The 27,215-nt window shown below is 38.0% G+C and overlaps 1 protein-coding gene and 1 non-coding gene across 2 annotated transcripts; one reads left to right on the top strand and one right to left on the bottom strand.

Annotated features, from left to right (window-relative positions):
* Positions 1-1,542: 1,542 nt before the first annotated feature.
* On the top strand, positions 1,543-22,937 carry LOC116286473 (adenylate cyclase type 3). Its single transcript, XM_031692996.2, has 24 exons — positions 1,543-2,537; positions 5,668-5,817; positions 6,282-6,412; positions 6,753-6,864; positions 7,379-7,503; positions 7,809-7,970; positions 8,348-8,510; positions 9,079-9,243; positions 10,539-10,573; positions 10,668-10,724; positions 11,966-12,029; positions 12,116-12,213; positions 12,384-12,471; positions 13,927-14,040; positions 14,422-14,523; positions 14,715-14,890; positions 15,632-15,713; positions 15,834-15,875; positions 16,301-16,420; positions 16,934-17,080; positions 17,609-17,701; positions 19,146-19,257; positions 19,660-19,784; positions 20,520-22,937. The coding sequence occupies exons 1-24, from the start codon at positions 1,707-1,709 to the stop codon at positions 20,673-20,675; spliced, it is 3,450 nt and encodes a 1,149-aa protein (XP_031548856.2). The 5' UTR covers positions 1,543-1,706; the 3' UTR covers positions 20,676-22,937.
* Trnal-uaa (transfer RNA leucine (anticodon UAA)) lies at positions 18,376-18,458 on the bottom strand. Its single transcript has one exon. It is a non-coding gene; the product is annotated as a tRNA-Leu (tRNA).
* Positions 22,938-27,215: the final 4,278 nt, after the last annotated feature.

The following is a 27,215-nucleotide window of genomic DNA, read 5'->3' as shown; positions in this document are numbered from 1 at the left end:
TGAGTATTTATTCATCTTGTCGAAAGCCAAATGTGTGATTTCTGTTTTTTCTTCAATTCTTGTCGTCCAATCCCATCTCGTCCTATTCAACCTCATTTCATCATTTCATTCTTTCCTATCTCGTCCGTCCGTACGTCCGTCCGTACGTCCGTCCGTCCGTTCGCTCGCTCGTTCGTTCGTTCGTTCGCTTTTCCCATTCTCTTGTTTCTTAATTCTATCATTCTTCGCTCATTCATTCATCCCATTCATCCTTACTTTCATTCATTTCTGTTCTTTCCATAATGAACAACTCTTCAAAACCAGTTCAACCATTCAAAGTTGTCATCTTTCTAGTGCTGATTCGTTGTCATAGCAACACGTTTCCATAAAAACGAGGTCGCTTAATGAGCGCACTGTCGTAAGTTTTTTCTTTTTTCTTTTCAAAATGTTTTCAAAATATAAAAAATTCATATTTTTCTAAAGTCTATGCATTTCAATAATTAGTGTTTTTAAATTAAAATTTTAAATTTTAGATAAAATTGTGCGGGACTAAGTTAAATAAAACCAAGCTACGGTAATTAAAAAATAAAATCTGTCTTAAATAAAATGTCTGTATTACAATTCTAGTTTTATAGCTTTGCTCCTTTCCTGAAAAACGAATATTAAATATTATTTTAAATATAAAGATGTGAATAGAATCGAAATTTGTCAGATGGTGAAAGATCACCTACCTGCTGAGGAAGCGTTCGTCAACAGGCGAGAAAAAGTCACGTCAAAGAAAAAAATGCGCGCTGAAATCTTTTTTTCAACAGGGCGAAAACAATACTAAAGGTTACTGAACTACCTTTATTGTAACAGTAAAGTGTATCGCAATATGGCCGGTCCTTTAGAAAGCAGTTAGATAGTAGATATCCAACAAAAACCAAATGAAAAACCGTAAATATTGTAAAAGATGAAAAACTTCGATGAAAATCAATTAATGTAAAATACAATTAAGTTTTATATAATATGCATCTTGATAATTCTCTTTAAGTCTTTCTTTTTTTTGACTTTAAAGATCTGTATCTGATGTTCATGAGCTTTATAGGTCATTTCATAGCTCTTCCGCTAAGATTTTAATATTTCATTCTAGGTGACAATGAAAGTAGTTTGATCAATTTACGTAGGTTTTTTCGCCAGTCCTAAAAATACATAGACGCCCTTTGAAGCACGGAAATTCAATTCTTTTTGATATAATTATTTTTGCATTTTAAGAAAATACACACTGACGTATATCCCTAACAACCAAAATATAATTTTCAACTGAAAAACACATGCAAAGGTGTGTTGTTTTTTTTTTGTTTTTTTGTTTTTTTTGATATATATATTTTTGATTTTACGCTAAAATGTAACATTTTTAGATTTTGAGTTAAGAGTTTTTCTTGCGAAGTATCTTGAAAGTAAAGAGAATATTTCGGGCTGTATTGTAGTTAAATCAACTTTACTTTAACGTACTAAAGCGTACGTCTCGCTATTGTCTTGTCGACCAATGAATGAGCGAGGATTTTTCTCGATCTTCCTGCCTGATTTGCATTATGTATAAAAAGGAAAGAGAAAAATCCATCGATTTCGACGACAAGATTCTATTCCCAAACCTGACCTCTGTAGATCATAAATGTAGATCTGTTTGTGGTGGAAAGGAAAATGACGGGAAAGAATGAGACTTCGGGAGAAAATGGTTAAAGAGGATGGGAAAAACTACAATTACAAGCGATCGTCAAGTTACACCGATGTCTGTTCGCTGGGCAAACGACGTGGAAAAAGACGAAGGATCACCATCGAAACCAAATGAAGAAAACTCGGACATTAGTGCAGTGTCGGATTCGAGTCCAACGAAAGGACAAAGGAGACCTATGAATAATAAGAAACAAATGCTTGCAGTTCGAGCTGAATCGGCCTCTAAAATCAGTGCTTCGAGTGTCAAAGTCGCTTTTAAGGATTCAATTGAAAAGCAATGTGGAGAAAAACGTTCTATATTATCTTCATTAAGCCAATTCTTATGTGTACCATCCTCTCTGAAATCCGAATTCTCGTCCAAATCTCTCGAGGAGGTTTACCAACACTATTACGAACACCAAAAGCTTGATCGATTCCTGTATATTATTCTGCTAGTGTTCTTGGTGAACATGGCGTTGATCGCGATGTATGCTGCTGTATTTCAACAAGACAGTCAGACACAGATCAACAGAGTTATCATAACATGTGTTTACGGTGTACTTTATCTTCTACTGATCAGCCTCTATCTTCTAAAGCTCTTCTCTGCTCGCATTTTCAAGTGGTTACCTTACATTATATGGCTTGGAATATTTTCAGAACTGCTTGTAGACCAGACTTTTGGATATGATCCACTTACGCCAAGCGATTCAGTGGCAATGTTTACGTTTTTTTCCTTTATCAATTATGTTATGCTTCCAGCAAGGCTTATCATGTGTGCAGTTTTTTCCCTAGCTGTTGGGGTAGCACACATCATAGTATCAGGAACTCAAGCAAGACACAATCTACACTACCACGGACAACAGGTAATCCTTCTTCATTAGATATCAAATGATCACCTCTTCTAGCATTACCACTTTTATCATCAACTACTTTGAATTCCTGATTTTCGAATAACTGTGTAGAAAAATTACACATCTTTCAATTTTATTCTCTTTTCCTTGAGTTAAAGCAGTATATATATATATATATTTTTTTGATGTCATTAGGAGATTTAATGAGCAGATTCGAGCAAGAGAAGCGAATGTTCAATGTAAATATATTATATTTTTGAACATTTATTAAGCAATGGCCTTTATCTTATTCTCTTTTTGGAATACAAATGATCGAGCTGTTCTAAAAAATTCTTGCAAAAGAACGTGTCTTTACGCGGGCGAATACTGTTTTAGAAAACAATTCGCATTCAGTGTTAAAAATAAAAGCTGTTTTATCTTTATTTTTTTATTTATTTATTTTATTCGCTTCATATGCTAAGGAACTTACTCCCCATAGTGTAAGTATCAAGACATGTCTTTCTCCTAAGTTGCTTTTTTTCTGGTGTTTTCAAATCACCTGATATAGAGTCACCTCACACAAATAAAACACGACTTTCTTGACCTCATAAAAAAGAGGGAAAAAATTTAAAAACAGCCTTAAACCAAGGTTTTAAAATTGAATTTATCTATAGTTATGGGAGAGAGAAAAAGAGAGGTTTTTGTAGCTTTTGCCTGGATGAACCGCTTACTGCAGTAAATCCAGAGTATTTGCTTACGATAATTATACGAAAGAAACACAAAAGAACTTACCGTTTCTAAGTTACATAAAGATTTTTATTTTATTGTTAAAAGCGCGAAAATTTTCTGCAAAAACGTTTCGGGATGCTCCTGTCTTTGTTATCATAAAAAGTAGCATCAAATTGAAAGATGGATTTAGTATTTTTTCTCAATTTCTGTCGGCGGTACAAAGTTTTTTTAAAACTAGGTTTACTGTCTTATGTTTATAAGAAAATTCGTAACGAGTGCTTTATTTGCATAGTGTCCTTGAGCGGTTGTCTTGTATCTAGAAAAAATACGTTTCCCCAATATTTTTTTCTAACACCAGCCACTGAAGAAACTTGACTTCAAAAATTATTACGACAGTGCTAACAAAAATTATTTTCCAACACGTATAAGATAATGCTCTTAAAAACAAGATTTTGTGACGAATGCGGAATATTGACTTCTCCGGTGTAAGTCATTCTGAGGGTGTTTGTATACAATTTTTTCAATATGCTCGCTGTCTACAAGTGATCTAAAACAATAGATCATTCCGGTATAAGTAATGTTGCAAAATTATTCTGGAACTCGATGCTAGAACATGCTAACGAAAATATAATTCTATTTTCACAGCTATTTATTCTTATCTTAAATTCATCTTATCGATAGAGCTTTCCGAGGTAATAGATATGATTTTTTTTAGTCGTTCGTCCTGTAGCATTTCATTTAGCGTCGAAATGAATTGCTTTGATCTCAAAATGTATAACAAATCATTCATTAAGATTCTTTAAGTTCAATAAAAAGAACAGCTTCTTACTCAGGCGCTCAATGTTGACAGAACTAAGATGAGAAAAAAGGAATAAATTGACTTAAAGTAAAACATACTTGGCTCAAAACAGGTGGGTGGTGATGTCATCCCGAGTACCTATCCACAACCAGCCAATGAGAAGCCAGGCCGTTATGGGGAGATAATGAAAGTGGCTGATGATTAGAAGGACGATAATTTCGTTGTATTATGCGATCAGGAGATTCAATGAAAAATGGGTTGACTATCGCCGAAAATCGTGTCATAAATCTCTAACAAAGATCTTTTTATCTTAAAAGGAAAAAATAGTCTGAAAAAATATTTTTTTCTACAAGGCGTTCGCTTCATCTAGCATTCTATTTATAGCGATATTGGGGATATTTTTGTACACTAATAGTTTGGTTTTAAATAATTTAGCAAGTTGCCTTGGGGGAGTGTTCATTCATTGATGCGAAGATCAACCAAATTTTGTCGCTTTTGGACGAATAGAGAACATGAATACAGATCCCTATATTGACTTTTACACTTGGTAAACAATTTATGTCATTTTGGACAATTTCCTCGCATAATGAGATACAAATAACTCCTTTTCGACACATTTATGACCTAATATTGTCAAGACCGGCTACTCTTAAATTAATTACTGGATTTTGGGGCAAAATTTGAACACGTAGGGCGACCAATTTAATGGATAATAGTATTGTTTTCAGTTAGGACTTCCCTAGAAATTTCCTAGAGAACAATTACAATTTGCCTTGAATAGGATTCCATGGAAACTACGGCTACGTTTGTCTGGCTGGTCTTTACAGATGTGTGCGCATTGAGCGAGAATTTGCTAACCGATTGACCAACTCTTTTGACTTTTATTTCAATCGCGGTTTCACTAGCTAAATTTCTCTTTTTTTTTTTTTTTTTTTTTTTTTGTGCCCAAGAACGCTTTAAAAAATACCGAATCAAAAAGGATCTCATTTTAGGAAAAAATATAATTAAAGACGGGTTATTCTTTAATATTGACACATTGAATAATCCCAAAAGAATGAAACTTTAGCGGAAAGTCCAAAGGTTGAATAGAAATTTAGAAGTTGGTCTTTATTTATGAAAATCTAATGGTTATGATAACAATGATAATTATTGTAATGCAGGTTTTTTCAAATAACAATGATTTGAGGCAATATGAATCTGATAAGGTCGACATATATACACCATATATCCGTGAAAATGTTAACTAACAAAATTGTACAAATTAGTGCAAGGTTTTGTAGGTCTACGGTCTACTCAGCGAGGTCTAATGAACTTACTAATTTGTGCAATTTCTTACAACATGTTTCAAGGATATGGTATGCTCTCTAATTGGGCCATTTCAAACTATTTCGTTTCTGTCAAGTATTTTTTTTAATCTCATTTCAGGCCACGTTTAATTCCCTTTAGTAGGTTTTCTTTCTCTATCGGCGGTTACACTCGAGAAAATAAATTATTGATGAGGAAATGTAACTCAGATTAACATAAATTTGATTCCGTTTATTGAAATGTGAGAGCATATATGAATAAAAATAGCGATGATGATGATAGTTGATATCATTAATATTAATAGTGATCCTAATAATATCTGTTTGACAGCTGACAGCCAATGTTTTTCTCCTTCTGTGTGCGAACATCCTCGGAGCGATTGATTACCATATTGCAGACAAGAAACAAAGACGGTCAGTCCTGGAGACCAGGCAGTCTTTAGAAGTGAAGCTGACACTGGAGGCACAGAATCTGCAACAGGTTATTAAGGACATATTATGGCGAGCGACAATTAATAAAGCCTTTAATTGATACCCAATAATAAAACAACCTCTGGGCTGATCCACGTCAGGGCATGGCTAACTCACAGATAGAACCCTGAAACAACCTCTGGGCTGATCTAAGTCAGGACATGGCTAACTCACAGATTGAACCCTGAAACAACCTCTGGGCTTATCTATAGGGCACGGCTAACTCACAGATCAAACCCTAAACAACCTCTGGGCTGATCTATAAATCAGGGCACGGCTAAGTCACAGATCAAACCCTAAACAACCTCTGGGCTGATATAAGTCAGGGCACAGCTAACTAACAGATTAGATTGGAATTTAGCACGTTGGGTTTTGAGGAGGGAGGAAAGCCAGAGAACCAGGGGTCAACCAGGGATCTAGTATCAGGTATATATAGGAATTTCAAATTTGATGATATATATGTTGTTGCTATAGAAACGTCTGCTACTGTCAGTTCTCCCGGAGCACGTGGCAAATGAAATGGCCAATGACATCGAGTCTGACGGGACAGTACTGAAAAATGGGGACTTCAATAAACTCTACATCAAGACCCACGACTTTTGCAGGTAAGACGGGTTAGTTTTATAAAGCCGCCATGATGGAGGACAAGATAATAAGATCAGCAGCCATATTGGATATCACGTGCAAACCATCACGTGCAAAACATCACGTGCAAAACATCACGTACTAGCTGGCAGAAATGTTGGATGACAAGACAATGAACCCGCGTATCGGTAGCCATGTTGGATTACATGCGAAAGAAATTTGCCGCAATGGCAGCCATTTTGGAGGGCACTTAGTTGCAAAAATACCTTTTTACTCACGAAACAAAAGTCATGGTCTCAGGCATGTTATACTACATTTTCTTAAAACGGAGTGATTTACAAAATTATTTTGTATTTTTAGCATACTGTTTGCAGATATCGTAGGATTCACTGAACTCTCGTCCAAGTGTACAGCAGAAGAACTTATCGTCACACTCAACGAGTTATTCGCCATCTTTGACAAGATTGGAGCGGTAAGAACAATCGCAAGCATTACCAAGAGAGTTAAACGACTCAAAAATAGCATGTTGGTAGATACTTATGAGAAATCGTTTGTAAATACCACCAATATGGCAGTTATGATGCAACGTGCCAATGAAAAATAGATAAATTATTTATGAAAAGAGAACCCAACTGAGGGAAATTTTTTAATCTGCTTATACACTCGATGTAGCATACACTTAACATATAGATAAATTATTCTTTAATTTCAATAGACCTCTTTACCTTGGGTGTAATGTTTTCCAATTTCAGACCACGTGTTATTCCCTAGAGTATCATTTCTTTGTTTAACAGCATTCTCAAGAGAATGAGACGTGGTCTGAAATGGGGAACCTTTACGCTCCAGCTGAAGAGATCTATATTGACAAAAGAATATCTAGTTCTTAACGTTAAGGGCCATTGCCCAAGGCTACCTTTTGGTGCCTCGTCTATGCCTTTTTCCTAGTTAATTTGCAAGTAATATTCTTTTTATATGTAAATTTGCAGAAAAATCGTTGTCTTCGAATCAAGATATTAGGGGATTGTTATTATTGTATATCGGGACTAGATGGTAATGCTGATCATTCTCGATGTGCCGTGAACATGGGTCTAGACATGGTGCAACACATCGCGTAAGTAGGGCAAACAAGTCTTGATAGCTGTTTGATCTTATAGTTAGCAACATTCCTCTATAGGCGTATTGCAATTGGTGGCGTCCAAAAGTAAAACTTTTTGTTTTACTCTCACTTATTTTTAACCCTTTGAAATCTTTGAGTCACATAACATTGCGGTGAGATTTTCGCATTTCAGACGTGTCATATCCTAGAGAGAATGAAACAAGGTCTGAAATGAGTAAAAATTACGGCCAAGTTAAAATATATATACACGCCGTATTACACGAGGTGGTTCTAATTTGGATTGTTTTCTTTTTCTTTAGGAAAGTGCGCGAAGCAAAGCGAGTTGCCTCCCTGAACATGCGCGTGGGCATCCACAGTGGAACGGTTCTCGCGGGAGTACTGGGACAGAAGAAATGGCAGTTTGATGCTTGGTCTAATGACGTGACGTTAGCCAATCACATGGAGTCTGGTGGAATACCTGGGTAAGATAAGAAACAGTTTGATCCTCAGTGACTTCATGACTTGTTTTAAAGAGCAAGTGTGGCTTGGTTAGTGTGTTGCCTGCCAAGCAAGAGGCCTATTGTTTGATCCTCAGACCTCACACGCTTGTTTTAAGAGCAAGTGTGGCTCGTTTGGTTAGTGTGCTTCCTGCTAAGCAAGAGGTCCGTAGTTTGATCCTCAGTGACCTTACACACTTGTTTTAAAGAGCAAGTGCGGCTTGGTTGGTTAGTGTACTGCCTGCTAAGCAAGAGGTCCATAATTTGATCCTCAGTGACCTCACACACTTGTTTCAAGATTAAGTATGGCTTGGCTGGTTAGTTTGCTACTTTAGTGACTTATTTTTCATTACCATCACTAGACGTGTCCATATCTCCGATGTGACGTACAACTGCATAAAGGACGAGTTCGAGGTAGAAGAAGGGAACGGACAGTCACGTGACGACTACCTCCTCGAACACAAAGTCAAGACGCATCTTATTACCAAGCCCATAAGTAAAAACAAGAACTCGACAAAAATAAAGGTTGGTATAGTAGAATTAAATATTCATAACTTGTACTGGAACTAGTTTAAAAAATTACATCCTTCGAAAGGAAACTTTACTACGAGCAGGCGTAGCTCAGTTGGTTAGTGCGCGTACGTGGCCTGAAATGCTAGAGGTCCCTGAGTTCAATCCTCAGAGTCTCCACCTCTGTTTCAACTTCTGTTCTGTTCTATGTTTTTTTAGCTTTAAATACCCGTAATAAGGATTAGTGATAGTCTGAGGGGGTAAAATTGAGCCCCTAGCTCGGGAGAATTGTGCAACCACTCTCTGCTTTGTCGAAGTAAAAAAATTAGCTTTATTTGCCCTATTTACTCACATGTGATGCCGAATACAGGAATCAAACCTGAGACTCCAGAGGTGAGAGGTGAGCTCACTACCACTACACCACCCTTGAAAATCCCCTCTCAAGGGACGTCTATGAGCCAAATCCAGGAATCAAACCTGAGACTCTAGACGTGAGTGCACTACAGCTACACCATCCTTGATCTCCAAGATAATGATTATTTTAGTGCATTACCACAATAACTAGTTGTCACGTGGTCCTTAGCAGGAGGACGTAGACACCCTGACATTACCGGAAAACTCGACGAAGCACCGAAGAACCTCATCTCCCATCATGGAGCTAATAAATACTAATAGTTACTGGGAGGACAAGGATGAAGATGGTATATTAGAACGAGACGGCAATAAAAGAAGAATCTCTACGTGGACTGTAAGTCGATTACACTATACTTGGGTGTATTGGCTGTTGAGTGTTTTGGGTATCTATTGAATGTGTTGGGTATCCACTGGGTGTATTAGACAGCTGTTGGGTGTATGGAGTAACTACAAATGAGTGTATTGGCTATTGAGTGTATGGTGTCTATTGGGTGTATTGGATGCTTATTGGGGTGTATATCTACTGGGTGTATTGGTATCTAATGGGTGTATTGGGTATCTATTAGATGTATTGGTATCTACTGGGTGTATTGGGTATCTACTGGGTGTATTGGGTATCTATTGAATGTATTGGGTATCCACTGGGTGTATTAGACAGCTGTTGGGTGTATGGGGTATCTACGAATGAGTGTATTGGCTGTTGAGTATCTATTGTTGGGTATCTATCGGGTGTTTTGGGTGCTTATTGGGCGTACTGGGTATCTAATGGGTTTATTGGGTATTTATTGGGTTTTTATTGGGTATCTATTGGGTGTATTGGGTATCTACTGAGTGTATTGGGTATCTACTGGGTGTATTGGGTATCTAATGGGTGTATTGGGTATCTACTGGGTGTATTGGGTATCTACTGGGTGTATTGGGTATCTATTTTGATGTATTGGGTATCTACTGGGTATATTGGGTATCTACTGGATGTATTGGGTATCTACTGGGTGTATTGGGTATCTACAGGGTGTATTGGGTATCTAATGGGTGTATTGGGTATCTACTGGGTGTATTGGGTATCTAGTGGTTGTATTGGGTATCTACTGGGTGTATTGGGTATCTACTGGGTATATTGGGTATCTACTGGGTTTATTGGGTTTATTGGGTATCTACTGGGTGTATTGGGTATCTAATGGGTGTATTGGGTATCTAATGGGTGTATTGGGTATCTAATGGGTGTATTGGGTATCTACTGGGTGTATTGGGTATCTATCGGGTGTTTTGGGTGCTTATTGGGTGTACTGGGTATATTGGGTATCTACTGGGTGTATTGGGTGTACTGGGTATATTGGGTATCTACTGGGTGTATTGGGTATCTACTGGGTGTATTGGGTATCTATTGGGTGTAGTGGGTATCTACTGGGTGTATTTGGTATCTATTTTGATGTATTGGGTATCTATCGGGTGTTTTGGGTGCTTATTGGGTGTACTGGGTATCTAATGGGTTTATTGGGCATTTATTGGGTGTATTGGGTATCTATTGGGTGTATTGGGTATCTATTGGGTAGGTGTTGTTTTTATCTACCAATGCAAGGTAAATCAACTTATTACCTTCGTATCCTGATAATGTTTTCTCATTTACAGGAGGACTCAGAAAAGTCCGATTCATCGACCTCAAGGTAATCATAACAACATCTTTGACCTTGATCCTGTTAATGAATGAGGTTCTTTTTTATTTCTCGTAACGTGTTGTTCTTGTGGTTTTTTTTTTAGTGAGAGAGCTCTCAATAAGCTTCTACGTGAAAAGTTGGACGAGAGGACAGTAGGACAGTAAGTAAAGTCATGGTACTGTATATATAATAGTCGTCTATATCAATGAGTGAACGAATATATATCAAAGATTGAACGAATCATTATTAACTTACAGTTAAAGAAAACGTACTGTTTTTATTTCCATAATTAATGCTTCACAAGTTGACCCAACTCAAACTAAGGCTCGTAATTGACCTATTACTCATGTTCCAACTCAAACTAGTTACGTTCAAAAAAAATCTACAAAGCTTTCGCTGTTGTATCCCAGCGTGGGACAATCACGCTCAGCACCATTAAGGCATGGTTCTTTTGAGGAAGTGATGGAAAATCAGTTATTTATTCATATCTTTGACAGTTTACTATGAATCTTTCCCAAATTTGGCTCGTAGTAGTAATTCTTCAAGGCAAGCAATTACCGCATATCTGTTACCATGGAAACCAGGTCACGTGACCACAAGGTCCGCCATCTTGGATTTTTTAAAAAATCGTTTGTAGTCGTATTGAAACTACTTCAAAGGTCCTGAAAATCCATATTCCTTTTGATATTTGCAATACCTATATGGATCTAATTGGATATCTTGGAAATTATATTAAGTTTAATTCTTAGAATATTTTTAATTTTTTGGAAAAAATAGAAAATATTCTAAAAATTAAACTTAAAATAATTTCCAAGATATCCAATTAGATCCATATAGGCATTGTAAATATGAATAGTAATCTGCATTTTCATGACTTTTAAAGATGTTTTGGTACGTTTACAAACGGCTTGTTTAAAAATTCAAGATGGCGGCCTTGTGGTCACGTGACTTAGTTTCCATGGTAACCAAGGCTCTAAGGTTCCTTCTTTTCACAAAAGACATTAACTTGCCAAGTTTGGGGAAGATTCGTAGAAAACTGGCTTTGATATAGCTAATCAGTTTTTCATCTGAGAGCCATGCCTTAATGATGCTGAGCGACAGAGATAGAATCCAAACTAATTGAAAGCCCAAAGATTGAATTAGAATTTAGAAGTAGATTTTTGAGGAGGGAGGAAAACCGGAGAACCCGGAGAAAAACCCTCGAAGCACAGGAGAGAACCCACAAACAACTCTACTCACATACGACATCGAGATCGGCAGGACTCGAACCCGGGTCGCATTGGTGAGAGGCGGCGCATTAGCAGCGCACGCCACCGGTGCTTCCCTACGTTACTCTTCTGTTATAGCACCGTTCATGTGCTGTATTCTCCCTTGCTGTATTCTCCTCCTTGTTGTTTTCAGGGGAATGAAAGAGAAAATGAATCCAGTCACTCTACGATTCAAGAGCTATGACGTAGAATACCAGGTATGTGACGTCATAAACACCCCCAATAGTTAGGATAAAGTACGCAATAAGTTTCAATGAGAGTGTGTACTGTTTTCTCTCTCCAGTACGCGTTAGAGAAGCAAGACATGAGTTCTGCAGCCTTGTCTTGTCTGTGCATTATCCTAATATTTTGCTTCTTCGTGGAGCTCGCTATTCTTCCAAGGTACGTACATAAAGATATATAGTGTGTGCAACCATGTACTCAAAATCCCTTGAGCTATGAATAACAATGAAGCAGAGGTCATCTTGTTTGATACAGCATATCAATATTATTACAATACGTACATAAAGAGATTGAATTGTTCCAACTAATTGTTTCCCTTGGCGTTTCAGGTCACTTCGCAGTAAACTGACTTTTTGTATTGGACTGGTTCTCCTTTTAATACCAACCGTACTGACTTTTGCTATTAAATTTCCAAAGGTAGTTAATGTGTAAATCAATCTATTCATCATTATCATCATCATTATTATATTGTAACGTCATCATATGACGTCACCTTCATCAAAGCATAATGTCAACATCATCATAGTGGATGCCATCATTATCCTCCTAACATGACGTCACCTTCATCACAGCATAATGTCAACATCATCATAGTGGATGCCATCATTATCATCCTAACATGACGTCACCTTCATCAAAGCATAATGTCAACATCATCATAGTGGATGCCATCATTATCATCCTAACATGACGTCACCTTCATCAAAGCATAATGTCAACATCATCATAGTGGATGCCATCATTATCATCCTAACATGACGTCACCTTCATCAAAGCATAATGTCAACATCATCATAGTGGATGCCATCATTATCCTCCTAACATGACGTCACCTTCATCAAAGCATAATGTCAACATCATCATAGTGGATGCCATCATTATCCTCCTAACATGACGTCACCTTCATCAAAGCATAATGTCAACATCATCATAGTGGATGCCATCATTATCATCCTAACATGACGTCACCTTCATCAAAGCATAATGTCAACATCATCATAGTGGATGCCATCATTATCATCCTAACATGACGTCACCTTCATCAAAGCATAATGTCAACATCATCATAGTGGGTGCCATCATTATCATCCTAACATGACGTCACCTTCATCAAAGCATAATGTCAACATCATCATAGTGGATGCCATCATTATCCTCCTAACATGACGTCACCTTCATCAAAGCATAATGTCAACATCATCATAGTGGATGCCATCATTATCATCCTAACATGACGTCACCTTCATCAAAGCATAATGTCAACATCATCATAGTGGATGCCATCATTATCCTCCTAACATGACGTCACCTTCATCAAAGCATAATGTCAACATCATCATAGTGGATGCCATCATTATCCTCCTAACATGACGTCACCTTCATCAAAGCATAATGTCAACATCATCATAGTGGATGCCATCATTATCATCCTAACATGACGTCACCTTCATCAAAGCATAATGTCAACATCATCATAGTGGATGCCATCATTATCCTCCTAACATGACGTCACCTTCATCAAAGCATAATGTCAACGTCATCATAGTGGGTGCAGTCATTATCATCTTACTATGACATCATCTCAATGAGGTGCCATCATAAAAAGCATCGTCATCATAACACGATATTATCATCAGCATTACATGACGTCATCATACTAATATAAGGTCTATGCATAACAATATCGTGGCATAACATCATCATTGAATGACGTCACGATACTAAAGTAACGTCATCGTCATAATTGTCCTATGGCAGCGTCATTAGTCATGACTAATAACCATAACAGTGTGATATCACCTCATCATTATCTTATTGTATTACGGTTGTATTTTTCTATTAATACCTACAAATATATATTAATACCTGCAGTGTTTTGGTCCTATCCTTGGAATATCGTACATTCTTGACGGAAGTAAACCAGCGCGTACACTAGTGGCTGCTCTGTGTGTTACGGTACTGGCTGGGGCTGAATTAATTGACCTTGTAAGTAGAACAGCAATATCACAATAGCCCTCTTGACCTTGGGCGTAGTGCTTTCCCATTTCAGGCCACGTGCCATTTTCTCGAGAATAAGACTCTTTGTTTGAATTGTATCCATATTTATGTTTCTTCTCATGTGCAACCGTTAAACAAAGAAATAATACTCTAGGGAATGGCACGTGGTCTGAAGTGGGAAAACATTACGCCCAAGCTAAAAGTATTTATAATAATATATTTGTGCTAGGGAGAATATTTTTTCTAGATACTGACACTTGATGCTAGCGTTTTCCTTTTGTAGTTTGTAGCTGATCGTATTAATAATGTTCTTGTCTTAGCTTAGTTTTAGATATATTTTGATTCCTTTTTTCTATTTCTCTCTTTCAGCTCGGATGCGAACAACAAAAGGTTTCAGAGGAAGATATGAAGATAAAGATCAACCGATCGATTGCCTTGAACCCACGGAGCGTGTACTGTGAATATCCGCAGGTCAGCACTCATGCTATAGTACAAATTGACGGGACATAGAATCAAATAATATAGTAATTTTTTTTTTCATTCGAAAACTTATTGTGCCCTGCCCTGCCCTGCCCTGCCCTGCCCTGCCCTGCCCTGCCCTCTGTGTTCTGCTTTGCTCGAGCCTATGACCTCACAGTCATTTCTTTTTGATTCGTTTCCAGTACTACTCGTACAACGGCATCCTGGTACTACTAGGGATCTCGGTACTAGTACAACTGAGCCACGCCCTGAAGGTCATGCTGATGCTCGGGGTGTTAGCAGCCTACTGGGTGATCAACGTGGTTAAGTTATCTGATGTCTTTGATAATTATGACAACTATGTCTATCTCTTTAGCAAGTAAGTGTTCCGCGGCATAGCTGGCTACAACGTCACGTGATCTAATCTCAGAGTCACGTGATCTAATCTCAGAGTCACGTGATCTAATCTCAGAGTCACGTGATCTAATCTCAGAGTCACGTGATCTAATCTCAGAGTCACGTGATCTAATCTCAGAGTCACGTGATCTAATCTCAGAGTCACGTGATCTAATCTCAGAGTCACGTGATTCGATCTCGTTTCAATTGCCCACTCAAAGTCATGTGAACCAATCTCAAATTCATGTGATCCGATCTCAAGTTCACGTGATCTCCCATCTTTAATTTTTAGCGCCATAGTTTTCTCACAGTTTGTACCAAAACGCGGAAAGTGTTTTTTGGACAGTGTATCAGATTATGCTTTGCATTTTTGACACTATCTATATATCTCTAAAAGCTTTCAACGATCTAAAAGCTTTCAGACGTAAGCTTGAAACGCTGTCGATTTGTAGCTTTTACAGTTTACACTTAAACTGATGTTTAATCAATACTTAGTGACATTTCTAGATAACTTGCGGTAGTCTTCCTGTATTTACGTGTATAAAACATAGACGTATTTTAGATAGATTTTGCGTAGACACCATTACTGTTTTGTATTTTACTGTAACCGTAGCAACGTACTGTGATTGGAGGAATTCAATATTGGGAAGCCATTTCAATGTTACGACAATTCTTTCTGTTTATGTACATTGACGTCTAAAATGAAAGTTTTTTTTTGTTTTAGAACCACGCACGTTCCAAAGAGGTTCTTTTGCTCCGTGATAATGGCTCTAGCTTTTATTATACTCGCTTTACACGGAAGACAGGTAATTCAAATGTCATATAACTCTTTAATGAGATACAAGTTAGGAAAGTCAATGTCGTCAAATCCGTAACGTTGTGATAATGTGTTGATATCTTAAATTTTGTCAACTGTTCCCTTGCAGGTGGAGAGAACAGCTCGTCTGCTTTTCCTTTGGAAACTGGAGGTAAGAAAGACCAATATCACTTTTAATAATAATTTCTGTCTCAAGTCTTCTCGCTTGGCACAAGTGCTTTGCTAGTCGATCGGGGAGACCTGAATCAGGAATCCTCGTTTAGTCTTACGCATAATATTGTTTTGTCATTCCATTTAGCATTCTTCGTTTGCACATGACGTCAAAGTCGCCATCTTGGATGAATTTAACAAAAGTTTCGTCATTAGTCTCTTGTTATATCATCCAACATGGCCGTCGTGTCTTTTGTTATATCATCCAACATGGCCGCCGTGTCTTTTGGTATATCATCCAACATGGCCGCCGTGTCTTTTGGTATATCATCCAACATGGCCGTCGTGTCTATCGCTATTTCACTCCCCTGGTAATGATTGAAAACCAGCATTCATATAATTTCTAATCTCATTGTCATTTTCCAGGCGAACGAAAAGAAAAAAGAAGTTGAAGAACTTCGTCGAAGGAACCAGAAGCTGTTGTACAACATTCTGCCGAGTCACGTGGCTGATCATTTCTTAAAGCATCAGTACAAAGATGAAACGGTAAGAAAACCTCTTAATTAACCAATGACGAGAAAGATGGCGACAAAGATGACGTCATTATGACGTCATATGTCTTTGTTAAGGCATCAGTCCTCTTTGCAGTAACTATATACTAAAGAAATATGCGCGAGAGTTTGAATGAACCGGAAAAGGAAGGAAGCTTATTCGGTGCAATGTTTCCCAACTCAGACCACGTGTCATTCCCTAGAGAATAAGATTCATCATTTGAGTAGTATCCATATTCATGTGTCTTCTAATGCGCAACCGTTAAACAAAGAAATGATAATCAAGGGAATGACATGTGGTATGTCATGTAATGGGAAAACATTGCACGAAGACGAATAAGGGTTATTAAAAAAGGACGCAAAAAAAGACATTGAAAAGGTATAAAAAAGGATTAACGTCAAGAAAATAGAAAATTTGTGCAACTATTTCAATACTTCTTTGTTTCACATTGTAGATAATCTGATAGATTTTTGATTGATAGTGTATTGTTTTCTCCTGATTTCCCAGGAGCTCTACAGTCACTCCTACGAACATGTCAGCGTCATGTTTGCATCGATTCCGAACTTTTCCGAATTCTACTCCGAGGACAACATCAACAAAGGTGGCGTGGAATGCATTCGGCTTCTGAATGAGGTCATTGGTGACTTTGATGAGGTAAGATTAGTTTTTTTATTCCAATCCATATTTCCCTTGAGTATAATAATTTTTGTTTAACGGTTGCGCATAAGAAGGTACAACTGAATGTTGATACAACTGGACACGTATTAAATGGAAAAAAATACGATGAAAGTGAAAGGATCCATTATTAGTTACTCTTGCTTTTCAATATAAGATGAAAAGAGAAGAAGCTCCACTGTAACATGGTGGCTATGACATCACATCAAGGGCGTAGGCAAGGAGAGCCAACGGGGCCATGGCTCCTTCCCATGGCCCCTTTCTGTCGTGGCAACAAAATGGCGGCATTTATAGAATTCATATGGTAATTTTAAGTTTCGCTCCCCCTAACGAAATTATCTTAATTATACGGTCTTTTCTTTTTTTTTTTTTGGTTCGGCGCTTCGGCCAAAAGAAAATGGCGGATTTGCTCCCCCTTTTTTTCGGAAAATCTTGGCTACGTCCCTGCACATGTCTGTCATTAGCTGTTTTTCTTATCGTCAAGGATACGGTTCTGTTCTCTTTCAGGTTCTGATGGATGCCAGGTTTACTGGTATAGAGAAAATCAAGACCATTAGTAGTACGTACATGGCTGCATCTGGCCTCAAACCAGAATCAGAGGTACGGTAATGGTAGCATTGATACTCTTGCGTTACATCAAGTCTATATGTAACGCAGTACACCTTATTGGTTGCGTTACATTTGTCAGGCATTTTGAAGATTTTTTATTTTATAAGCCTTTCCGGGGTTGAGGAAAAACTGGGTCAAGATGGCATTGCAGTGCACTGTGGGACATTAGGGGACGAAATAGACGCTATCTTGGAAATATGTCCCCTAAAACAGCCCCACAATGCACTACAGTGTCGACTCTAATTAGGTTTTCCCTCAACATCGGAATGAACAGTCAAAGTTAAACAAAAAAATTGAATTAGGGTTTACTACGATTATTTCAAATCACTCTGTGCATATCAAGCTTTACTCTATATGTTTGTGTAGAAGTTGGAGTAGAGAAAGCTCACTCCATATATGGTATGATCAATTCCATATTTGGATTGTGCGGAAAAGCGGCAGAAAAGGCCGTCGTTTTATAACGAATTCGACATGAACATTTTTGAAGAAGAAAAGAAATGAAAAAAAAGACAAGTACAAAAAGAAAAACTTTGGAAAATCGAGGAAGGATACGGGGACGATGCTAACTCGTGGGTCTGCCTCGCAGACAACAGACACAGGGAAATACGACACTCAATGTTTGATTTGATTTCAAGTTTGTTATCTTATTTGAAAAGAAAAAGCTATACCAGGAGTGGGGTTCGAACCCACGCGTACATTCGTACATTGGAACTTAAGTCCAACGCCTTAACCACTCGGCCATCCTGGTTATTGCTGAAATGAATACTTAAGATTAGAATGTGACAAATAACCCGCTTGTATTTTTGGACAACAGTCTCCTCCTTTGTTGATAAAAATTATCGTTATACACCTAAATCCAAAATGGCGCACGGCCGGTTGAAAATAAGGCATCCAGGGCCAAACTTACAAATTTACAGTATTTTCTTATAATTTGATGCTGCAAAATTGTCGCGTTCCTAAATGTAATAAGAAAAGAAAGACAATAAGTGAACAAGTGTATACTTTGCATTAACACCATATTATTCCTTTGTATTTGGCCCTGGATGCCTCTTTTTCATGTAACACACTCGGCATTGCGCCATTTTGGACTTAGGTGTATTACAGTCATTTTAAAAGCACGCAAGAAATTGTCGTCGCGATGAAGTAGATTTTGGTGGACGTCAATCAAGGTGTTTCCATAACATCATTAGTATGTGCCCTCGAAAACTTTGAGTTTTCAGGCAATGATGTGTAAACACTTTGATTGAAGGCCACGAAATGCTATTTTGCCGTGGTGGCAATTGTACGATTCCGCTTGTGCTTTTGTGAAGCACTATAATCTGATGTCCTGTCAACTACATTGAGTTTATCAGTTGAATTACTGTCAAGTGTTATCCTCTATAAACTATGTTGATATTTACACATAGTTTTCTTTTTGGTGTTAATGTTATTTCAGAGAGAAGACGAAATCCAAAACCTAGTTGATATGGTCGATTTTGCGCTTACTCTACGAGATAAGCTTGAGAGCATTAACCAAGAATCATTCAATAATTTCGTACTTAGAGTAGGTAAGTTGAGGGCGGTGAAGTAGCGGTAGTAGACTCGGTACCACACTTGGCTGTACCCTGATGTAAATCAGCCCAGAGGTTGTTTCAGGGTTTGATCAGTGAGTTAGCTGTGCCCTGACTTAGATCAGCCCCTAGGTTGTTTCAGGGTTTGATCTGTGAGTTAGCCATGCCCTGACTTAGATCAGCTCAGGGTATGGATAGTCGGAGCCAAGGCTCCTGAAAAGCAAACGGTGAGCATCAAAGATAGCAATAAGCGAACTTGTTAGCCATGTTCGTGCTACTGCATGGTTGCGGGAAGGGGGGGGGGGGGGTGGGGAAAGTACCACCTCCCTCCCTACTTTAGTGCTGCGTATGCCAATGAGTTAAAGAGTAACCTAATTGTAAATGCGTGTTGTTTCGTAGGAATCTGTCAAGGCCCAGTCGTAGCAGGCGTTATAGGAGCCAAGAAACCACATTATGATATATGGGGAAACACAGTGAATGTAGCCAGTAGAATGGAGAGTACAGGAAAAGCCGGTTATGTACAGGTATGTCATCAACTTGTCTTACAGGTAAATCCTTTTGTATACAGGAAAATTTTATTATATACAGGAAAATATAATAATTCTTCGTTTGCACGTTACGTCATCGCGGCCATAATGGTGCCATTTAACAAAAGATTTCTCATTAGCATCCATTATTAACGGTACCACAATGGCCGCCATGTTTTTGTCTTTTAACTCTCTTGGGAATGCTTGCAACCCATCAATTAGCAAGAGTTATGAGCGAGAAAATCCAGGTATTCTTGGAGTGCAATCGAAACAACCGCTAGTTAGTTGATCTAACAAGAGAAGCTAATAAGGGATGCTTTGTTATCGTCAACCAACATGGCGGCTATGACGTCACATGCACTCTAAGAATAGGAGGATACCAATGAAACAACCGCCATGTTGGCTGATCCAACAAGATAAGCTAATAAGGGATGCTTTGTTATCGTCAACCAACATGGCGGCTATGACGTAACATGCACCCCAAGAATAGGAGGATACCAATGATACAGCCGCCATGTTGGTTGAACTAACATGAAAAGCTAATGAGGAATGCTTTTTATAGTCAAAGTTCAATTCCCGGAGGATGCGAAAAAGTTTGTTTTGGTACACCATCATGGCCACTGTAAAGTCACTTACTCGAAAAATTCTATATACAGAAAAATCCAGCATTACTTGCTTAAGAATGAACAGCCAAACACATCTTTGGAAAACAAAAAAATTTTTGTTTCCTAGGTAACAGACTACACGTATGAATCACTGAAAGACAAAGGATTTACATTCGTATACCGTGGTGCAGTGCGAGTAAAGGGTAAAGGTCAGCTAATTACGTATTACCTTACGGGAAGAGAAAACTCAACACAGCCAGAATTACCCAACATGATCGTCTAGTAAAACTTTAACGATGTCCTAGGTAATTAATGAAATAATAGCTATAAATAATGCGACGGCTAATGAGAAAACAAAAGGAGCCACGTCAGTCTGGCCCTACAGTATCCGAAATTTTTCCGACAGGGACCCGATAATGGTCCGAAAATGAACCGATGTTGGAGCTTGTTCTACTCGATCAACAAACAAAGGAAAGTCAATGTGTTAATCAAACCCTGGTTTTGGGAAAACACCATATATCATTTAAGAGATAGTGCTTTAACTCTGGCAAATTTCAGTAAAGAAGTATCAAGGCTTAGATTCATGGACGATGCTAGTTAGGGCTATCAATGGCTATCAATGGCTATCAGAAGACAGGGGTGAAACCGGTCTACGCATGCGTATGGGTCAGGAATGGTTCAAACCGAGTATTTTCTGAGCCTGAGACTACGCCATCTACAATACCTTCCGTAATACAGGTTTTCCCATTTCACAGTAGAATAAGATGTTGATGAACCCATTTTTTGGGGTGGATGTGTGGATTCAATGCGAGCATGCACACCATTTAATCATCGCGTAAATAAGGAATGTACATATCTAGAGTGCCAATCATCATGGGTAGAGAGCTTTCAAAGCTACCCTCTAAGGACTATTGAAATAATATGACTCTGTGTCATCTCCTCTATCATTGTGTCATAGAAGATCGTTGTGTGACATTATGTCACGCAAGGACCATTGAATGACATCAGTTTACACGTTTAGTCACGCTAGGACTTTGGTAGTGTGACAACGAAGTACGCTATAAAACATTGAAGCATTGCGTGATATGTCACGTGTGTTACGCCAAAGATCGTCGTGTGACATTGTGTTACAAGAATGATTTTTGGGGGGATACGAGGACCACAGCGATTTGAAATTACTGTACATACTAATGCACTAATATACATTAAATTAAAATATAATAGACAAAGCTAATCAAACTTAGTTAATCAATCAAAATAAATCAAAGAAAATAGAATACATGTTTATTCCCATTCCCGCTGGATGGGGACGAAAATGATTAGGGAGGGGAGGGGCGGGTTAATTTTTGATACCAAGCACAAACAGAGCATTAAGAGGGCGTCTTGAGTTAGGTTAAGGGCAATCTCGTACCCAGAGCCCACGTTCCTCTTGGTCAGTACCGAGAAACGACTGAGGCCCTGACCAAGAGGAACGTGGGCTCTGGGTACGAGATTGGGATAAGGGAAGGCGAGGTTCGGTTCACGTTTATCATCTCTATCTGTAGTTTGGGCTTCCTGTGGAAGGTGTTAATTTTCCACAATTAACCCGAGAGGAAATGCAGCACAAATAACCTTATTTAGCAGGAAGCTCATTCAGTAATTTGGCTGGTATCCATAGGGCCCCCGTGAAAAGCAACGAAGTTAAAGTGAAACCGGTTTAGACATTCTTTGTTGAATGCCATATTGGCTTTTATCCAGTTAAATCATTCAGTAATTTGGCTGGTGTCCCTGTGAAAAGTAACAAAGTTAAAGTGAAATCGTTTTGAACATTCTTTGTTGAATGCCATATTGGCTTTTATCCAGTTAAATCATTCAGTAATTTGGCTGGTGTCCCTGTGAAAAGTAACGAAGTTAAAGTGAAACCGGTTTAAACATTCTTTGTTGGATGCCATTGGCTTTAATCCAGTTAAATCCAAACGCATTATCTTAATCCCCAATTCTTATTTGATGGCCTCGCTTCCATCTTTAACCTGAATGGCCGACGTGAATTCTTACGCTAATTGGTTAGCAACAATCCTAGCTATCCTATTGGATTTATCGAAGCGGATTGATTCTATTTTCAAAATATGTTTCAATCTGGGTTCTTAAATTCTATTGATTCATTTGAATTCTTCAATCTGATTGGCCGATTCGAAGTTTTAATTCTGATTGGGCGATTTTAATTTTATAACATTTGGCTTATCTGATTCTCTAATTTGATTGGTTGTCTTTAATTTCTAATACTTTGAATAGCTAAATACTCCAGCTCTGTCTAGTGGGACACAGGCTTTCCAAGAGGTAACATTTGGGAATTGAAAGGCTCGTACATGTCTTAAAACTGGGGGGTGGGGTGGGGGGAAGGGTGGGAAAGTAGGAAGGGAAGCTCATTTTGTTTATAGCTGGTATAAAGCCAAACTTGTATAAATTACTTACCAGACTTTGATCAGAGAGAAAAATTAAATAAATTCAAAACCAAATATTGTGTGAAAGAAGGGTTCAGAGCGTTATTAAATATTATTAACAGCTATTAGTTGATATTTGTTTAGTTTGTATTATTGACATCGTCCAGCTTTGATCTTCATCCAAGGTTTTCCAAAAAGCCTTTGGGATTCACAAAAGTAACCACTACGCAACATTTCGCGCCACTTTTTATCCAAATCTCCCTTCCCCCCCCCTCTCCCTCCGTCAGAATTGTTTTTCCCTTATAAAAAAAGGGGGGGATTGGTAAAAGTGTTTTCTAACTTAAAGCCAGACCACTGGTCCAAATGGCGGCTACGCCTCTGCACAACCCTTTCCACCCACCTTACAGCACATAATAATAATTTAAAAAAACCTCGGGTGCGTTGCTCAATTTTCTAAATTATAGTTGTCACGTACTGACCAAGAGGAACGTGGGCTCTGGGTACGAGATTGAGTCGCCTCATCAAACACTGGAATCAATCAAATGTAAGGAAATCCAATTGATGACATGTCGTGTTGAGTAAAAATTATAACCTCTTTGGGGGTTGCTAGGATGGAAAAACAAAACAAAAATCTAAACTAAACAGACGAATACTATTCATCTACTGTGCCATCAGTTATAGCTTGAAGGTTCGAAAAAATAATTGATTACGACGTTTATGCTGGTCAAGCAATGTTTTTTTGTTTTAATCCAGCAAAAGTCTTGGCTTGTTATCTGTTTGCATCTGTAATAATGTGCGGTTTAGAAATACGCCAGCAGAAATCATTAATAAGTACTTCAGGCTATAGAATACAATCGGTTCTTTGAATATAAATGATCAACGCTTTTTTTAAAAAAATACTCTGATGGAACTCTTCGAGTTAAATAAAGTGTCTGATGCTTCAAACTGACAAGCATCGTTTTCGTTCGCGTTTCATTAGATTCAAATATATTTTGCGTAGTGAAAATCGAAAGAAATGCAAATTGCAAATGAGTTAGTTTAGCGCACGAATGACCTTGAAAAAATTATACAAATTATAGTCTTTACGAGAGTTTTAATTTTTTTTAAAGGTGAGGTCGATTTAGAGAGGGCTACTCTACGTACATGCATTTCAGGGAGGATTTCGCCAATTTATTTTTATAAGCAATCGGGTTACAAAGGTCTCATGATCATTCTGGTGGTCGAATATCTCTATGGAGGTCGAATTAAATAGGTCTCCTGTACTGCCTTCAGATTACGAAGGCCCACTTAAAAGAGGTACAACAAAATGCACGTCTCCTGATCTTCTGGAACAAGGCAGTCGAATTACAGAGGGCTCTATTGTCCCGACGATGGTTGTGACGGTCGAATTACACAGGTTTCCTTATTGTGCAGGTTTAACTACCCAGCTGGAAAATTTTCTTCTGTAACAAGATGATGGACTAACAGAGGTCTCTATTGTCCAAGAATAAGGTGGTTGTATTCTATAGAGTCTTCTATAGAGTATCTAGGAAGATATTGTTTATATTCATATTCTAGGCATTGGTGGAGAAATAATTTACTGCAGGGGGGAAAGAATAAAATCAATCATAATCGAAAGGAAGTGATGTTGTGGGAGGTGAATATTTTGTGGTCTTCTAAGCACGGAATACGCCAACGTTACGTTTGAAATATTTTCTAATGTTGGAACATTTTCCTGCTATTTATTTTAAAGACCTTGGATTTTTAACAGTGTAGGAAGTTGTGCAATAGGTTTCTGGTCGACCGCCAACTCGAACGCCTACTTTAAAACTGAAACAAGTATATGCAAACAAAAGGTTTTTTCTTTCAGCATTGTTTTGCCCACTTTTAATCTTGGGTTTCCGTTGTCGATATGTTTCAAAACCTCTCTCTGCAAAACTTAGCACGATAAATTAATCCCAATTCGTTCTGTGAGTTAGCCGTGCCCTGACTTAGATCAACCCAGAGGTTGTTTCAGGGTTCTATCTGTGAGTTAGCCGTGCCCTGACTTAGATCAACCCAGAGGTTGTTTCAGGGTTTGATCTAAAAAGCGTTGGCCGTCAACAATATCAGTTTTTCTAGACATTCGTTCGCTGCTTTCTTATCTAGTATACTAGCACCTGTATAATCTAGTACTGCAAAGTATTATATATCAATAAAGTACAAGATTCACGTTATTCAAACTCACAATTATACTTAACTGCTTCGGGCTCAAAAAAAGTTTTTGATTTGTCTTGAGTTTCAAATTAAAATACGTTTAAACATGCAATCGTGGAAAACACTTTTGATTACCTTTGAGTCTGTAACCCTTTGGCAACAACGGTTTTTTAAACTAGATTTTGATTTTTTCCCTCTTAAACTAGACACATGAATTAAATTGGTTTTAACTTAAAAAGCGAGTTATAATCAATATACCATTCTTAAAATTGTCTTGTATGCGAGGATATAGCTGATGGAAATACAAAAGAAATGTTATCGAGAAAAAGTGTGATTTCTTTTGCTTTTACGATGGATACTTTTTTCGCATTCACGATACTTTTGAGAAATGTACATTATTTGCTGCAAACGTTTTTGAAAAAATAAAGTCAGAGTACATCGTTGTGTCTTCCGTTTTAATCCCAATTTAACCACCTATATTGTACACATCAAAGCTTATAGTTTACTATGTTCATTTTATCAGTATAAATCCAACAAGAGTTGCAGGCTTACGTCGTCAAAGACTGAAGAAAACGGTACAGAACCTGTAACCTGACGATGACATCCCAGTTAAGGTGGATTTATTCTTCAAGACAAAGGTTTATTTCGAATATCACGAAAATGAATATCACGGCAAGCAATCAAAAATAATGCAGACCGCACATTATATATTACATAATAATCCTCTTACGTCATTTAAGGGTAGAGTATACCGACACTAATATATGGTAGACATATTAAAACACTTATGATATTGAATACACCATTAAGTATAGAAGGGTGACAGAAAAAGTCTCATTTCTCATGTAACTTGGTGAGCTAAGGTAAGTTTATTCTTTTCTTGTACGGGGTTTGAGTTTTGAAAGGCATGTAATGTCGTCTGGATTCAGTTTCCCAAGGGTTGTCATTCTTTGAAAAAACTTTAGGTTTTAAGAACAATTAACGTCAATTCCATTAACTGCTTGTGCAAACTGAGAAGTTTGCTTTAGCCGTGAAGTTTGAAATATTTTTAGTGAATTGTCATGTAATGTTGTTCGGATGAGTAAGACAAATTTGCAGCCGGAACCACAACGCGACATACACGTGAAGAAGTTGGGTTTGTGTGTTTTTTTACCGATGGCTGACGGAAAGGCAGCATAACGACAAGCAATCTCGTACCCACAGCCTGCGTTGAAGAAAGAGGGCTCTGGCATAATACACTATTCGGCGCATGCGCAGTTTTCCGGAAACTGTTCAAAGCCATCAGCGTCACAATCAAATACCCCATTCACACCTAAACGTGTTTAGTTAAACTAAGTTTTCATCAGGAAAAAAATTGAAACTAGAAACCTACAATATAATAAAACTTTCTAAAATATTATCAGAGCAAGACAAAGGAAGTTTACATGCATTATTTCACCAAAGATTGTGCAGTGTTCGTCGATAGCTTTCCAAACCTGTTTAGTTAAACCACTTTAAAACATGTTTAAGCCTTGGTGTGAATGGGGTAAAAGATTTGAGTTTGTTGGTCATAGCAAGGGGTTAATCATCTACGGTTTAGGGGCCGACTAATCTTTCCCTTAGGCTTCGGCCGAGCTTCCTGATCAGTCTATAAATCTCCGGATAACGGTATCGGGGTCGAAAACTCTGGCATAGCCGTAACTGCTTTAAGCTGCCATACGACGGTTCAGCACTCGATGTCTGGATGTATGGCCCTTTTTTTAAGCAATCAAAAAGTAAAAATCCAAAAATCATGTTTCCATAGCAAGTGAACTTTAAAAGATATCAATTCATGGGCGTAACCAGGGGTCTTGCAGGGTGGGTGCACAGAGAATGTCTCAACTAACAGCCGTCTCGAGAAGTGGTATAGCGTTCCAAGGATTTACATAACCAAAATAAAAAAATATAAAAGATGAAATATCGATCCAATAACCAACCTAGAGTTTCAGAAAAGCAAAAACAAAATCCAATAATGGCGAGAGCTAGTTAAAATGTTACTAATTTGCAGAAAACACAGTTGACATAGTGACTAAAAAAACTACAGCTTATTATGTTCAGGCCGAAAAAGTAAAGCGTAGTACCGCAACCCTTTAATTGCTTCCAGGTTTAAGCACGTGGTTGGACGATGCACCTTTTGATGTATTCTGATTGGTTAAGCCAAGTGTCATGCTCCTCATTGCAATTGAAGCCTAATTTGTCTCTTTTTTCTC

Source organism: Actinia tenebrosa, unplaced genomic scaffold (genome assembly GCF_029948245.1).
Source record: "Actinia tenebrosa isolate PJP-AT-01 unplaced genomic scaffold, QUT_ActTen_1.0 PGA_scaffold13__45_contigs__length_12533684, whole genome shotgun sequence".
NCBI classification, from domain to species: Eukaryota; Metazoa; Cnidaria; class Anthozoa; order Actiniaria; family Actiniidae; genus Actinia; species Actinia tenebrosa.
Note: the sequence above shows the minus strand (reverse complement) of the source record. Positions and strands in the feature narration are given on the sequence as shown.